Consider the following 16,228-nt stretch of genomic DNA (forward strand, 5'->3'; position numbering starts at 1 on the left):
GCTGGACTAGTAGTGTGGCTATTCTGCTTGTGGGCAGATGCAGGGTAGGGGTGCTGGAGAGCCTGAGATCCCTGCTGTCAACAACAGACACTTTATCTCATCTGCCCTCCCATCTGCCACCTGTATACACACCTGGAGGGCTCCCTTTTTTGGGCTTACAGTACCCCTTCCCCGGGAGTTCTGAATTGGAGAAAGATTTAACCAGGTATGCCACTTCACTCACAACATAGCACTTTATTATGGAGTATGTGCAACTTGGTGTAAGGATTTCTGAAATTCACACAATTTACAGGTATTTAATGGGTTATAAATTTTCAATGTCAGAATTATACTCAAGCCATGTTAGTAATGGTCACTCCTTCTGGCCCAATAGATTTAAATCTTCTTCTGCCCAGTTTCCTCTTCAATCAGACTTTCCTGAAAAATATATAACAAATATATCAAGACTGACTTTACCAGCTGAATTTCATTACAGTTTTGACATTTTAGTTTCTAAAATATCAGTCTAGAAGGAATTGGTCTGTTTGATTTTGTACTCCAGTTAGCGCTAGAGAGACATGATAAATTGGGTTTGTTGTTTTTTTGTTTGAGACAGAACCTCACTCTGTCACCCAGGCTGGAGTGCAGTAGTATGATCTCAGCTCATGGCAACCTCCACCTTCCGGCGTCAAATGATTCTTGTGCCTCAGCCTCTCTAGTAGTTGGGATTGCAGGCATGCATCACCACATCTGGCTAATTTTTATATTTTTAGTAGAGACAGTTTTGCTGTGTTGGCCAGGCTGGTCTTGAACTCCTGACTTCAAGTGATCCACTTACCTCGGCTTCCCAAAGTGCTGGGATTACAGGCATGAGCCACTGTGCCTGGCCGATTGGGTCTTTTTAAGCTACTTAATATACATAAAATCTACATTAGTAGTTTAAGAGTGAGTTGTGAGGAAGGAAGTGAAAAAAGTCTGGTTATTTACATTGCTATTAAACCAGTCTTTGCTTCAGTTTCTTCATAATGTCATGTTTGGCAAATTTCACTGCTTGCCAGTTTTGTAATGCAGTAAGCAAAATTAGAAAAAGAAAGGAAATAGTCCGGGCGTGGTGGCTCACGCCTGTAATCCCAGCACTTTGGGCGGCCAAGGTGGGCAAATCATAAGGTTAAGAGATCGAGACCATCCTGGCCAACATGGTGAAATCCCATCTCTACTAAAAATACAAAAATTAGCTGGGTGTGGTGGCACATGACTGTAATCTCAGCTACTCGGGAGGCCGAGTCAGGAGAATCACTTGAACCCAGGAGACGGAGGTTGCATTGAGCTGGGATTGTACCTCACTCTGGCCTGGCGACAGAGTGAGACTCCGTCTCAAAACAAAAAAAAAAGAAAGTAAAAGAAAGGAAGTAACGATGTCTGCCCACTTTTTTCTTTGTCCGTGGGTATATTAAGTTGAAGTCACTGTAGACAAAATTATAGCTTATTTTTATATATGATTTATTTGGGCTTACCTAGCTCCTAGGCATAACTGATAATTAACTGTAATGCCTTCTGATTGCCACAAATAAGTGGACAATAGAGATCAGAGAATATCCACATCAAATCCAAGATTCAACTTAAGTCAGGCAGAGTGGCTCACACCTTGAATCCCAGCACTTTGGGAGGATCATTTGAGGCTGGGATTTCGAGACCACCCTGGGCAACACAGACCCTGTCTCTACAAAACATTAAAAAATAAAATCAGCTAGGTGTGGTGGCAAGGGCTTATAGTCCCAGCTACTAGGGAGGCTAATCTAGTCTCAAGAATTGCTTGAGCCTGGGAGGTTGAGGCTGTGGTGAGCATTGATTGCACCACTGTACTGTAGCCCAGGCAACAGAGCAAGATCCTGTCTCAACAAATATTTTTTTAAAAGGATTCAACTGATACATTCAATTCTCTTATACTTTTTCATCAAAAACCTAATAAGATTAGTGTATTTCCACTTTGGGGGGTGGAATTTGGAGATGGTTATAGTCCTATCAGGAAATTGGAAATCAAATCCATCACTCTCTAAATTATAAATTTAGTAGTTTGATAATTTTCATTCCAAAGGAGAAAAAAAACCCATCTAGAGTAGTGTTTCTCATGTGTATATTCCCCAGGGTTCTGGAAAACCATGTAAGATAAAGTGCAGTTGCAGGATCAGGTGGAGGGCTGTGGAGGAGCCTAGAGAGGAGTAGTCTAGGGGGTTTGGTGATTTTACTTGAACTGAAACGCAGCAGTGGGAAGAAATTTGCTTTGTTGGTTATCCCAAAAGCTAGAGCCAGGATTAACAGATAAAAGTTACAGAGAGATTTCAATTCAACTTCAGAAACAAACAAACAAACAAAAAAACGTTTCAGCCCCTAGTGCTGTCTAACCACTGACTGGGATTGTCATGAAACACAGTCCTACCACAGGAGGTAACACAGGAGTCAGGAACGTAAGCCCCACAGTGGCTGGGAGGTGGCTGTCCTGAGTGATTCCCAAAGGCCTATCCACCTCTAGAGCTCTATGTTATGATCACGTTATGATCACTTTAACTTACCAGAGCTCCTTTCAGGTCTTGGAGGGGAGAACGTGGCTGGTGCATGGTGCATTCGAAGTGTTGGGTTTCTGCCAGTTGACCAACCTCTTTGACTATCTGAAGAAAGAGAATGTGATTCTTTGAGATGGAGATAAAGAAATGAAACGGTGTTTTCCATTTCCACCAAAAAATCGTGGAGAGTGGGGTCAAGGGGGATGTGGGGCTGAGGGGGACTGGGAAGGTTGCAGGATTAGCATAGGGACTTTAAGGACACAGGACATTTCTACAGAATGGCATGGGGATCTGGAAATCATGGAGACAGAAGATATCATATTTTCCCCTTAAAGATGACAAGAGGGAGGCGTTTTGAGCCTCCTGAGAGTCAGTATACCCCAAAAAACAAACCCCAAGAGTTTTTTATAGTTGTAAAAAGGATTGGTTTTTATTTTCTAGGTTTTACTAAATATGTCATAGTTAAATGAGATTTGCTTCATGTATAACCTGCAGATAAGAGGCTTCAGATTCCGGGTCTTCTTTAATATTAAATTATCTTTATTATTTCTCAGAAAAGAGATAATTCTTTCCAATGATAATGAAACGATTTTAAATTTTTCCCTTTCTCAGCCCTAGGTTATTTTTCGGGTTAATCAGCTAACATAGATGGCTTCTTTCCTCACATGACCCTGATGAGTAGTCGTATTTTATAAATAAAAATCCTCCCAGCACTTTGGGAGGCCAAGGTGGGAGGATCCCTTGAGCCCAGGAGTTTGAGACCAGCCTGGGCAACATAGGGAAGCCCCATCTCTATAAAAAATTTTAAAAATTAGTTGGGTGTGATAATGCATGCCTGTGGTCCCAGCTATGCAGAAGGCTGAGGTGGGAGGATCACTTGAGCCCAAGAGGTCAAGGGTGCAGTGAGCTGTGATTGTGCCACTAAACTCCAGCCTAGATAACACAGTGAGACCCTGTCTTAGAAAATAAGCCCAGAAAACAAAAAAGCAAGTACCTCACGTTAGCGTTGGTGCCAGTTCTATCATCTAATCTTTATGAAATTAAATCAGCATGTTTTCTACTACGTTATTTTATCATCTTGAGTTTGCTAATTCCTGTATTCTACCAGTCTCCAACTTTGCTTAAATGCCCCTATCAGTGAAAAGAAATGATAGGGCATACATCGTTGATAAGGATACTCATTTATAAATTATAAAAATGTAGTGATCTAATATCACAGATATTTTTAAAAGATGAAATGAGGAGAAACACATACAAAGTTCTAACGTTTTCTTTCCAAATCCCAAAGAATCATCTTCTGATACAGACCTTGACCCTATCGCATTGTTTCTAATTCCTTTAGCAATCCCAAACACTCAGAATGTGACGTGCTATCTCACACTTGTTGCTATTAATATATTCTTTTGGAATTTTTCCAGCTCTTTGTTTAGCCCCTGTCTGAACCGAAAGTAGGAATGGGACTTCTATTTTGTCAGTTCCTTATCTCAGCTGGAGTATCTAGGGTACAACATCATAGAATATTGCCATTGGGGCTCATCCTGAATGTTTAATATAGTTAAATTGAATCAAATTGCTATGTCTTATTTTGAAGCTAAGAGAAACTTACCTCTTGGAAAGAATCCATCAAATTTTCGGCATCTCTCTTTCCTCCAGGACGCAGTCCATAGGACCAGTGCTGGCTGGAGCAGCCCTCCACACACAGAGTCAGCAGAATAAGGCCAGCTAGGAGTTTTGGAATTGGCTCCATTCTAAGGCACATGAATGCACAATCAAATTAGACGCAGCAAGGTTGAGTAGAAACTAAAAGACCTCTTTAGTGAAAAAGCTAGCATCTATATCACTAACCCTGCAGAAGACAGAAGTCAGAGTCACAGTTTTTATACACAGACACTGAAACTCAGAGACACCTGCTGGCTTGCCTTGAGTTTCTTAGCCACTGGGGACAAAATGAGTACTTAAGCTCACATGTTCAGGATCTTTTTAGTACTAAAACAGTCTATACTTTTATTTTTATTGTTTGGTTATCCAAACCCCATAATTCATCCCTTATCAAGTTCACCATTTTGCCGTAACATTTCCCCCGTGATTGGTCTTCAACTCTTTCATTCCTGAGATAAAGAGAACTGAGCTATCTGTTAAGGAAAGTAGCTCCTACTAGAAATCTCTGGCTAATATAAAATTGGTTGACATTAAATGGCTACCCCATGGTACTAATGACATTTTTCTATTTATCCTTCAGTCTTCCTAGCGTTACTGCTGGCTGGACCATCTGTGGCTCAGGACTCAACACTGTTCAAAGTAGTTAGTCCCCGACCAAATGCCTTCCTAGCCAAGGGGGCCTCTAATTTTCTAATGAAATGTGTCTCCAAGTTAATTTTCATTTGATGGGAAAGAGGCGAAAGACTAAATCAAACACTGGTCAATAAGCTGTGTGATTCCCCAAAGCCTGGATCTCTATGGCTGGTGCTGGCAAGGACAGTGAAGAACAGAACATCATTAGATACCGTCACACCTGGATTTAGCCCTTAGGCTGTCAAATGCCCTGTAGACATACAATAGCATGCAATCTAAAAAAGAAAAACTCGTGCTAGAAATAATACAAAGCCTTTTACCTGTTTAGAGGCAGACAGCCAAAAAGATCCCAAGCTTCCCTTGAAGTAGGTTGAGTATTGTGACTTTTCTGTTTTCCTATCTTCCTTTTTATAGGGAATTTTTCCAGGACATTGAAATGTTTCCTGCTGGTAAATTATACTGCACATGGACTATGCTTTTTTTTTTTTTTTAATGGTAATTTTTAAAAATCCTCACAGAAAGCCCTTTAATGGTGTATGTAATTGGAACACCCCCTGGTGTATCTGTTAAATTTACTTAAGTGCAGCCATTAAAACCTCAGCTAAAACTGTTATAGCTGAGGCTACAATTCAAAGAGATTAAAATCCAACTAGGTTGGATTCCCTTGAGGAAACCAGCAGACCTATCGAAAGTTCAAGGAAAATAGATGTCTTAGATTAAGTGAAGTCAAATGCATACATAACTTCCACAAAGGAGGCTACATAATAAATATAGGACATTGAGTCAGGATGTCTGGAAGCTTCTGGCTCTTGGATTCTTCATTTGCAAAAGGAAGGGTGTAGACTAGATGGACTAGATCACAGAGTTGCTTCCAATTTTAAAAATCTGATTTATAAATAAGTGACACTATATACCAAGTTCATGTAGGATCCTAAATCAGTGCGTGTTTGAAAATTCCCTCATCTACCCATCAGGTTCCCTGCTTGACTTATCTTGAAAGCCTAGTTCTAAAGCATCAAAAAGGCAAGAAACCTATACCGAGAGCAAGACCATATTGAGCAGACTTACATCAGCAGACCAACTCATTTCAGTTGATGCTTATTGAGTTAAATATGCAAAACATTGTTAAGGGCAGTGGGAACAGAAAGATGAGAAATTATAGTTATTTAATAAATAGCACATGTATAAGAGCACTCATTACAATAGCCCTGCAAAGTGGGTATCATTATCCAAATTTTATAGATGTTCCACCCCAGAGGTGTAACGGTGGACATGTTATTTACACAGGACAAGCATGTAAAACACACACACACACACACACCCATTACTCTTAATTACATTTATTTGAATACCCATGGTTGTCTTCCCCTAATTTACCCCTAGGCTGAAACCTATAATAGTCAAAGATCCCATCTTATTTAAATCTCTCTTAAGAAACCCCTGGCATTTAGTCAGCATTCAGTAAGTACAGGTTTGAATGAATGAACGAAGGAATGAATAGAAAGCAAAAACCTTTTAACCAGGTAAGGCCTAATGCTGCCTCTATTTCTGCATCAAAGATATGCTTTATCTGACACAGAATTAACCTTTCATGTGTAATTGGCTGTAAATCCTGTTATATTAGCTAAACTGTAAGATGGCTAACAAATATAACTGGATATTGGTTCATTTTACAGCTGGGATTGGCAATTTCCCCGCAGGTAGGATGCTAAACCCATCAGTCATTGCCCAGTCTCCTCTGGAATAACTACATTTGCAGGGATTTCAGGGTAAAGAGAAATGGTGTCTTATCTAAGCAAATTCCCTTGCTTTGTCCAGCCATCTCTGTGGAGTCTGTCCAGTCCTCATGATAGGATAGAGAAGGGAGTACACTTTAAAGTATAATTGCAAATAGAGGAGAATTTAAAAATAAAACGTAAGTATTTGACTTTGTTCCATTTAAATTATTTCCTTTAGACACTTTGACTCGTGTCATTCTGACATGAAGAGTGGAATCTCATTGCACTACAGTATACAATAAGGACAGACCATTTTTCAGCAAGAGTTCATTATGGTTGAATAGTGCTAGTTTAAATTGTCCAATTGATTTGTATTTGCTGAGAGATGTGCATCTAAGTATTGCTGAAGCAGAAAATGTGGTCTCTGGATAGGACTAATGAAATGGGAGTTAAGACTTGTGGGCCGGGCGCGGTGGCTCAAGCCTGTAATCCCAGCACTTTGGGAGGCCGAGGCGGGCGGATCACGAGGTCAGGAGATCGAGACCATCCTGGCTAACACGGTGAAACCCCGTCTCTACTAAAAATACAAAAAACTAGCCGGGCGCGGTGGCGGGCGCCTGTAGTCCCAGCTACTCGGGAGGCTGAGGCAGGAGAATGGCGTGAACCCGGGAGGCGGAGCTTGCAGTGAGCTGAGACCCGGCCACTGCACTCCAGCCTGGGTGACAGAGCAAGACTCCGTCTCAAAAAAAAAAAAAAAAAAAAAAAAAAGACTTATGACGCCTATTGTCTGGTGAATCACTTATCTCTCGATTTCTTGTAGGTTATTTCTAACAGTTGAGATTAAATTTTTGAAAAATGCTTTGAAATTATTAAGATGAATACAGCAATACCGTATTAACATTCTCTAGAGGGTGAGAATATATATATACACACACACATATATATATAAAGGAGAGTTTATTAAGTATTAACTCACACGATCTCAAGGTCCCACAGTAGGCCATCTGCAAGCTGAGGAGCAAGGAAAGCCAGTCCGAGTCCCAAAGCTGAAGAACTTGGAGTCCGATGTTTGAGGGCAGGAAGCATCCAGCACAGAAGCATGTAGGCTGGGAGGCTAGGCCCATCTAGACTTCTCATGTTTTTCTGCCTGCTTTATATTTGCTGGCAGCTGATTAGATGGTGCCCACCCAGATTAAGGGTGGGTCTGCCTTCCCTAGCCCACTGACTCAAATGTTAATCTCCTTTGGCAACACCTTCACAGACATTCCCAGGATCAATACTTTGCATGCTTCAATCCAATCAAGTTGATACTCAGTATTAACCATTGCAAACATGGTCTATGAATTCATTAATATGCTGTATGTCCTTAAAGTCTCCATTAGCACTGTCTTAGGTCACACAGATCTCAAGGCAAAAGTCAACTTTGTTTTGACTTACTTTCTATATCACCAAATAGGTTATCAAACCACTATGTAATTAATGAGTTTTTGATATTGAATGAATAACTTAAAACCATTTAAGGATTCCATGGTTAGGTCAATTTACCAAAAAGTTAAATATAATAAATTGGGTTTAAATAATTGGATTTTACAGTTGTCATATTTTTTCTAAATTTGAAAGAATGGCTGTAGAGAAAAAACTGCTTCATCAACATCAAAACACCTCAAAATTATTACAGCAATGATTTCATAATCTCACTGAAATGACAGATGAAAAAAATCTTTTCTTGCCCTAATGTAAAATCTCAGCAGGAAGCACTTAAGGTTAACTCCTGCTGACACGTCTAATCAGGTTGTAAAAGGGTTTCAGAGAATTAATCCTTGGATAAGGTGCTTTATACTGAAATAATGTAACCACTTTTCTTTGTAGTAATGAATCTTTTAATTTTAAAGGTAATTCTTCCTTGGGGACTTAGTGCAATTCTAAGTTTTTCCATATATTAAAGATGATTTAAAGTTGACATAGGGCAGATTTACAATACACGTAAGAGTCATAAAATGAAATGGAGAAAATATTCCAAGTTGATTTATGATTGAACCCTTCATAAGAATAATGAATTTACAACATTTTCTACTAGAATCTCCTTGAGACTGTAGTTGAAAGAACTAGACTACAATAGATAGTATTGCTTAGGCAGTTACTTGAGTACCAAATTTTACTAATGCAGATAATCTAGCTAGCTTACATTTAAAACCTTTTTCCTGTCATCCCAACAACTGTATTTTTACCTATGTGTACAGACATGTTTCCTCTCTAGGGTTAATGGAAGTTTTACTATTTTGACGGTTTCCTCCCTCCTTAAAAATTCTCTATCCTAGTTATCAGGCAAAAAATGTTTTGGGGCATACTATTTATCCAGCCTAATAAAGCTAACTGGTAATATTCATCACCTAAAGAGTGATGAATTTAACACAAACAAATTAAATGAATTATTGGGGAGGCAGTCTTTTCTTTTGTTCAGAATTCATGAGGTTTGTGTTGTTAGCATGGTGTGTTTTTTAAAAGAATGATAAAAATAATCATGTTTAAAGAAATAAATTTACTTTAATGGTACTTTCAAAAAGACTAATCCACAACAAATTAAGTTATACTGTATTTCCTTTGTTACCCAGAACCACAGGGCTGGTTGTCAACACATATTGAAGAAATGTAAGTAAAATACGGAAAGTGATGATTTTCAAAAGGAAGAGAAGAAACTCCTTTTCAACACTTTATATCATTTATTAATGCAGTATACATTAGATCTAAAATCTGCAGTTTCTAAGCACACCATGTTTAGATCTTTCAGATCCTTCTGCAGTTTTAGGTTATTTCTACAGAGGTACCTTTAAGTGAATGAATAACACATTCTATAATTCCTGAAAATATAGTACAGAGTGAAATGATTTAAATATAATTTAGGCACATATTGATTATGAAAATAGATTATCTCTCAATACAATACTTCTCTGTCTTGGTAAAAATAATAAAGCAAAGAAAATAATTCATTTCTGAAGTTGCTTTCCTTCACCTGTAAAGGTCTGATCTCCTCCCACTATGCATATGTACCCTTTACTGTTAAGGAAAGCTTTGCATATGTAGATATACAAGAATAAGCTACGTAAATACTAAAGATATGTCATTCTCCCAAAGGAGACACAGGTGGTTTTCAATGATTCCTTGCCTCATGTTGATGAGTCTGTAGAATTCAGAACCCATTTGGACACAGCTAATATCCCTGCTCTTGGGGTAGAAATAAGGACACCAGGTCATTGGTAGGGAGGTACAGGTCCTTCCTCTGCTGCTGCAGAGATAATGACTCAAGAAAATTGGGCTACAATTTGTTTAGGACACACATATATATATATGTGTCCTAAACACGTAGAAGAATCACAGGTGCTGACTGATTGGTATTACACCTTGGACCAGCCAAATGCCTTTATCTTTACTTTACATATATTTTTTGGTGGCTGTAATCAAATGTGTGTTTAAAATTCCTCATTCCCCACTGTAGGGTTCTAGCTGCAATTATATTACATTGCCTTTTAGCAGGCAACTCTACCATCTTCATTCATATATGCTTTGATTGCAGTAGCTCTGGATTTAGTATCTATTTCTAAGCTGGCCCTATGTCAACTATTCGGTTTTTGAATTAAATGAATATTAATGATGCACCTTGGTTTTTTGGTTTTGAAGTGTCTTCTTATCCTTGTGATGATTGTATGAGAAAACTAGGCTAACAGTGTAAATAGAATTGCTTGGTCTGGTGTTGAGTGGAACTTGCCTAGAATGAAATTCTGAGAAATTCTCACTTATAAGTGTTGTAGTGATAGGTAAGTGCTTCCTCCATCCAGAGTCCCACTGTACCTTTGGAATGACAGTGATGTACAACGATGTCTTTCTTTCCACTCTGTCTCAATCAGTAAGAACTGGATATTACTTTAATTTAGCTACTGTTTTGTCCTAAAAAGTAAACATTTTAAAAATGAACCTGAAAAGAGTCTTAGGGAGTCTGATCTCACCATATTCATATGGTGTGACAGGTATTTAAAGAGAGGAGGCATCACTAAAGCTATTTATAAACCTGAACAACCTTTTCCAAGTTTTCATAAAGTTTTAACAATTTAAATATCCATACTGCATCTAGGTATTCAATAAATATAATTGCATATGTTGTGCTTTCCATAAATTAAAATCCTCAAATGCATCTCAAACCAAGATGGTATTTCCACATCATGCCTATTTAAAAGCAAATATAATAGACACTATTCCTGGTCATAAAACCAGGTAAACCCCCCTACCCCGTTCAAAAGGCAGCAATATCTAGTTTCCCTACATCTATTAAATGAGTGCTTTCTGTTAAAAATCAGAAAATGGAAAAAAAGTCAGTTTTTTCCCTTATGCACCGCTCAGAACAAGCATAATCCTCTAAATGTTTTTTTTAAATTTCCTTACAGTGTTATTTCTTCTAGACAACTGAGTGGGTGGAGAAAGAAAAGTGATAAGGAAAACATTTTCATCTTGTATATCTTCCTCCAGCCCCTAAAATTCTCATCTGACACTTTGTGACATGTGTAGTGGTGTCAGCATCTCTTCAAATATAGCTCCCTTCACGTTGGACCCTCTCAGGTTGGCTTCTTGAAGATCACACCCAGACAGATCACAATTCTGCAAGATGAAAACAATATTCATATAATTCATGTGGAGATTTCAGGCCTTATCTGTTTCTGCTCAAAACGATTTCTGGGGCAGATTAGGAAAATGTTCCTATACAATAAAACTCATTTAATTTCCGGAAAACTGATGATACACCACCCTAAATTAAGATGATATTCTATCTGTATTTGTTACCTCTAGTTAATGTTCAGGCTGTATATATATAAACAAAGGTTAAAGAGGAAGCATGTCCCTTGTTCTTGCATATTTTAAAATGAGACATTGAAAACAGGGGTCCCCAACTCCTGGGCCACAGACTGATACTGGTCCATGGCCTGTTAAGAATCAGGCCACACAGCAGGAGGTCACCAGTAGATGAAGCTTCATCTGTATTTACAGCCACTCCCTGTATGGCTCAAGTTACAGCCTGAGCTCCATCTCTGTCAGATCAGCAAGGGCATTAGATTCGCATAGGAGAGTGAAACCTATTGTGAACTGCACATGTGAGGAATCCAGGTTGTGTACTCCTTATGAGAATCTAATGCCTGATGATCTCTCACTGTCTCCAACATCCCCAGATGCGAGTGTCTACTTGCAAGAAAACAAACTCAGGGCTCCCACTGATTCTACATTATGGTGAGTTATATAATTATTTCATTATATATTACAATGTAATACTAGTAGAAATAAAGTGCACAATAAATGTAACGCACTTGAATCATCCCAAAACCACCCCTGACCCTGGTCTGTGAAAATATTGTCTTCCACAAAACCAGTCCCTGGTGCCAAAAAGGTCGGGGACCATTGATTTAAAATACAAAATGGATTCCAACATAATAAATAAATAAATAAATAAATACACACACACACACAAACAAACAAAAAAAACGGAGTTTTGCTCTTGTTGCCCAGGCCAGAGTGCAATCTCGGCTCAGGGCAACCTCCAACTCCAGGATTCAAGTGAGTCTCCTGCCTCAGCTTCCCGACTAGCTGGGATTACAGGCACTCACCACCACACTCAGCTAATTTTTTGTATTTTTACTAGAGACGGGGTTTCACCATGTTGGCCAGGCTGGTCTCAAACTCCTGACCTCAAGTGATTCACCCACCTTGGCCTCCCAAAGTGCTGGGATTACAGGCATGAGCTACTGCGCCTGGCCCCAAGGTAATAAATATTATCAAAACAATTTTACTATGATCCAAGAACAATAACAACAAAAGGAATGAGATGGGGGGAAGACTATTTTTCTTTTAATCTGAAAAGATTTTACTTAATCAAATTGTGTAATACATTTTTCCATTCCCTAGCCCTAGTATTTTTACACCAAGGAACTGCCTTTCTTTTTAAAGCCCCAAAGGTATGTATATAATACAATGAGTTTTGACAGATGTACAAAATAGTGTAACCACTGCAATTTGAAGCTGTTTCTTAATTTCTCTTGAGATCACGGAGCGGTAAGATAGAGATTCCAGTTAAGTCCCTGGATATGATACGGGACAATGGTTAGAGAGAAGGGTGACTAAATGTAACCTCTTAGGAGAACAAATGTCAGCAGCTCACCCCTCAATAGTCAACCTGATCAGTCTTTGCAATCAGTTAGACAGAGGGAGGCTTTTGCTGCTAAGCCACTCTGAGTACATAAAACCAAGGAAAATAATATAATCTTAGGTGAAAGTGATGTAATAAATAATAAATAATTGTGTTTGTGATAGGATTATAATCTTAGGCCAATTCTTTTTGCCTTGAAGTTGAAAGGGGTCTGCTACTCTGCTACTGAGAGCTATCAAGAGATCTAGGCAAAAATATTAAGAAAAAAAACAGCAAGCTAAATTTTGACATACTGTTCTCTGCTATCCAATTTATACCAGATTTCATAGCTACCAGCCACATGTGGCTACTTAAATTTAAATGAATTAAAATTAAATAAAATTTAAAAATCAATTTCTCATCTGCACTAGCCACATCTCAAGTGCTCAACAGCTCTATATGGCTAGTAGCTACTCTACTGAAGAGCACCGACACAGAACATGTCCCTCCTGCACAAAGTGCTATTGGATGGTGCTGATGTAGACCTATCAACAGCTATCGAGTCTGCTAGCTAAACTGGCAAATTAAGAAGACATACAAATACAATTCTTTGAAAAAGATGACTAGGCAAAATTATAATCTCAGGCTGATAAACCAAAAAACATATGGTTCCAATTTTAAATAGACTTCCTGAACCTGATTTCAAACCTGGATATCATTTAAATTTCTCAAGTAGTTTAAGAAGTAATCTAGCCCATTTAGTTCTGTTCGGAATTAAATTTTATGGAAAATACAATACATTAGATAATGCATCTATCAAACTTATTTACTTGAGAAAAACTTAAGGAAAAGGAAAGAAATGAAATCAACTTAGTCTGAATGCCAGATGAGTCTTCCAATCCAGTTTTACCAACCAACTACTTTGTTTTGATTTCAATACATTTTGCATGAGATGCTTAGTAAGTCTAGAGTAATAAAAACTCTTAAAATGTTGGTGAACTCACCTCTAAATCAGTTCCTGCCAGAGTTGCTCCTCTGAGGTTACAGTTCTTCAACTTTGCATTTTTTAAGGTAGCCACTCTCAGGTTAATTCCTGTCATCTGACTTCCTTCCATATCCACACCTTTCAGATTAGCACCTACAGTGAACACATTCTGGGAGTAGTTTAACTTAAAAATATAGTTATCTACCTTCAACAAAACTGCAAGATGACTTAATGGAGGTCAATAATGACAGTCTCTTTTGACTTTTGGAAATGAATCTAAAATCTTGTCTCTCAACGAACTTATATATATAAACAGTTCACTGATGAAAGAATGCTTTCATTGATACTTTTGAGGGAAGAAATTTAGTTCTGTCTTATGATGGGTTAGCACTTTCATAATATGCCTCTACAGGTTTATGATAAGGAAGGTTAAGTAGTCTCCTAAATATACAAGTAAACAAAGTGATCAGTCACAGATAAAACAGTAACAAATTAAGAAACAATAAATTAAATCTTAAAATGATTTTTATAAACTCCCTGGCTTTATGCAAAAGAAATTTTTCCTTTTGGTCAGTGTAAGAATATTTTATTCCATTTGAAAGTTTAAGACATTGATATTTAATTTTCCAATTAAAACTTTATTAAATATTGAGGCTTTATTTTTTCTGAGTCCTCTGTTTTGATTAGCATTTGACTGAAACCAAATGGAGGTATCTTACCGCTTTGGAAGTTCTCCAAATATGATGACAGAAGAAACTTATTCCCTACAGCTATCCTGTTTCACCCTTAACAATTATTTTCCAGGGCTTTTTCCTTTACAGTCTGCTTCCTCCATAGAATAGGTGTTTACAGAAAGGATCTCACCTTCTAAATTGGCTTTAAGACCAGAAGGATCCTCAAAATTACACAGTTTCAGGGATGCTCCTTCTGCATTAGAACAGAGCATCTTGACTCCCTGGAGATTTGCACACTGCAAAGAAAAGAGAAAAGTCCTGGTGGTAAGGTTCATAATTTTGTTCAAATTAGCTCAAACAGTAAAAGAAAAAATAGAAAAGGGGAAAAGGCTCAACTCAACACACTCATAATCAATTATTTTCTGTTTACAATAAAGGCTTTTCTAATTAAACGCAGTAAGAAATGGGAACATTTGAAAGAAATTTTTTTTTAAAGAACTGTTTTTAAAAAAATAAATGCAAATTAACAATAGCATGCTCATTTTACATGAAACATAATGGTGTAGATAAAGAAGTTGGGAGAGTCAGAACTATGACGTCTCTGTCTCTATTTTTATAAACACACCTATGCATGACAATGAAATAGTCAAAATGTATGGGTAAGGAAGGCATACACTTGTTAGGGGTATGGATTTTCTTATTACTATGGGAATCTTAATGTTCTAAGTGAAATTACTGATATTCTAAGATGCTACTACTGCCTTCAAGTCAGAGGTCAGAATACGAATGCCAGCATTTAAACGCATTATTTAGCTACAAAACACTAACAAGATGCTTTTTGAGTCTTTCTGCACCAACCATGGCTAAACATTAGCAACCCTGAGCAGGCACATCACAATGCATAATGCAAGGCAGAGAGTAAAATGGTAGAAAATATATGTTTTAAGGCTGTTTTGTTTTGTTTTGTTTTGTTTGAGACAAAGCCTCACTCCGTCACCCAGGATGGAGTGCGGTGGTGCTATCTCAGCTCACTGCAACCTCTGCCTCCCAAGTTCAGGTGATTCTCGTGCCTCAGCCTCCTGACTAGCTTGGATTACAGGCATGCACCACCACGCCTGGCTAATTTTTGCATTTTTAGTAGAGACGGGTTTTCACCATGTTGGCTAGGCTGGTCTTGACCTCAAGTGATCTACCTTCCTCTGCCTCCCAAAGTGCTCGGTTTACAGGCTTGACCCACCTCATCCAGCCAAGAGTTTTAAATTATGTTCATTTATCTCAAAGAGTTTTTGACAAACTTTTTTTTTAGGGCTTAACACAAACAAAGATGCCTCTCGACATTCCACTATTTAAAGACTAGGTCCTTCAAACTTTTTTTTGATGCTAGTCTTTTTCCTGTTTTGTTACTAACCTGACCCTTCATAAGACAGAATAAGAACAGTGAAAGTAACTAAAATGCATATTTGGTAGATTTTGTTACTAGCTCGGATACACGGCTTCATGGAGAAATAAGCTGCAGCTAATGAGTAAAACCCAAATTACAATAATTCAATAAATGACTACCAAAAGCAAGATGGTATTAATTCAAAAGACATACAGACATGGGCCTTGGTGGTAAGGAACTTAAAAGTTGTTAAAAATTAATAGATTTCATTGTTGGTCTGCATCTACCCTCTAACTTCAAATAAACACAGGTAACTGTCATGAATACATACATATACATACATATAAATATACACATATACAGAGAGAGAGGGAAAAAGCCACTGAGATGTTAACTTCCACAAACTGATGCATACCATATTTATTTCAAAATATCTATCAAATAATTCTTGAGCAGTAACATTTTCCCATTCCAG

General features: G+C 38.0%; 2 protein-coding genes across 19 annotated transcripts in view; both read right to left on the bottom strand.

Annotated features, from left to right (window-relative positions):
* Positions 1-214: 214 nt before the first annotated feature.
* Positions 215-10,375, bottom strand: GNRH1 (gonadotropin releasing hormone 1). Of its 2 annotated transcripts, none has more exons than XM_005562869.5 (4): positions 7,527-10,375; positions 4,147-4,288; positions 2,550-2,645; positions 215-417 (listed from the first exon to the last, which is right to left on the bottom strand). In XM_005562869.5, the coding sequence occupies exons 1-4, from the start codon at positions 7,685-7,687 to the stop codon at positions 376-378; spliced, it is 441 nt and encodes a 146-aa protein (XP_005562926.3). In that variant the 5' UTR covers positions 7,688-10,375; the 3' UTR covers positions 215-375. The 2 variants fall into 2 exon arrangements, with proteins under 2 accessions (XP_005562926.3, XP_065374657.1); XM_065518585.2 differs by lacking the exon at positions 7,527-10,375 and adding an exon at positions 5,153-5,213.
* KCTD9 (potassium channel tetramerization domain containing 9) overlaps positions 9,251-16,228 on the bottom strand; it is a 29,901-nt gene continuing 22,923 nt past the window's right edge. For 14 of the 17 annotated variants that reach the window (XM_074000513.1, XM_074000516.1, XM_074000523.1 and 11 more), the window contains 3 exons: positions 14,563-14,668; positions 13,718-13,851; positions 9,251-11,197 (listed from right to left, as the gene is read on the bottom strand). In XM_074000513.1, the coding sequence (XP_073856614.1) occupies positions 11,081-11,197; positions 13,718-13,851; positions 14,563-14,668 (357 nt within the window). In that variant the 3' untranslated portion in view covers positions 9,251-11,080. Of the gene's footprint in view, positions 11,198-13,717; positions 13,868-14,562; positions 14,669-16,228 lie in introns of all 17 variants that reach the window. The other 3 variants (XR_012417164.1, XR_006700316.3, XR_012417163.1) reach the window with 1 other exon arrangement.

The sequence above is a fragment of the Macaca fascicularis genome, chromosome 8 (genome assembly GCF_037993035.2).
Source record: "Macaca fascicularis isolate 582-1 chromosome 8, T2T-MFA8v1.1".
NCBI classification, from domain to species: Eukaryota; Metazoa; Chordata; class Mammalia; order Primates; family Cercopithecidae; genus Macaca; species Macaca fascicularis.

Coding starts and splice junctions, on each gene's coding strand:
- GNRH1 (XM_005562869.5), bottom strand. CDS start 7,687: ATGAGAAGTCTAGATGGGCCTAGCCTCCCAGCCTACATGCTTCTGTGC. Junction 4,289..7,526: donor CTGTGGGACCTTGAGATCGT/GTGAGTTAATAC, acceptor CATGTGCCTTAG/AATGGAGCCAATTCCAAAAC. Junction 418..2,549: donor AAGACCTGAAAGGAGCTCTG/GTAAGTTAAAGT, acceptor TATATTTTTCAG/GAAAGTCTGATTGAAGAGGA.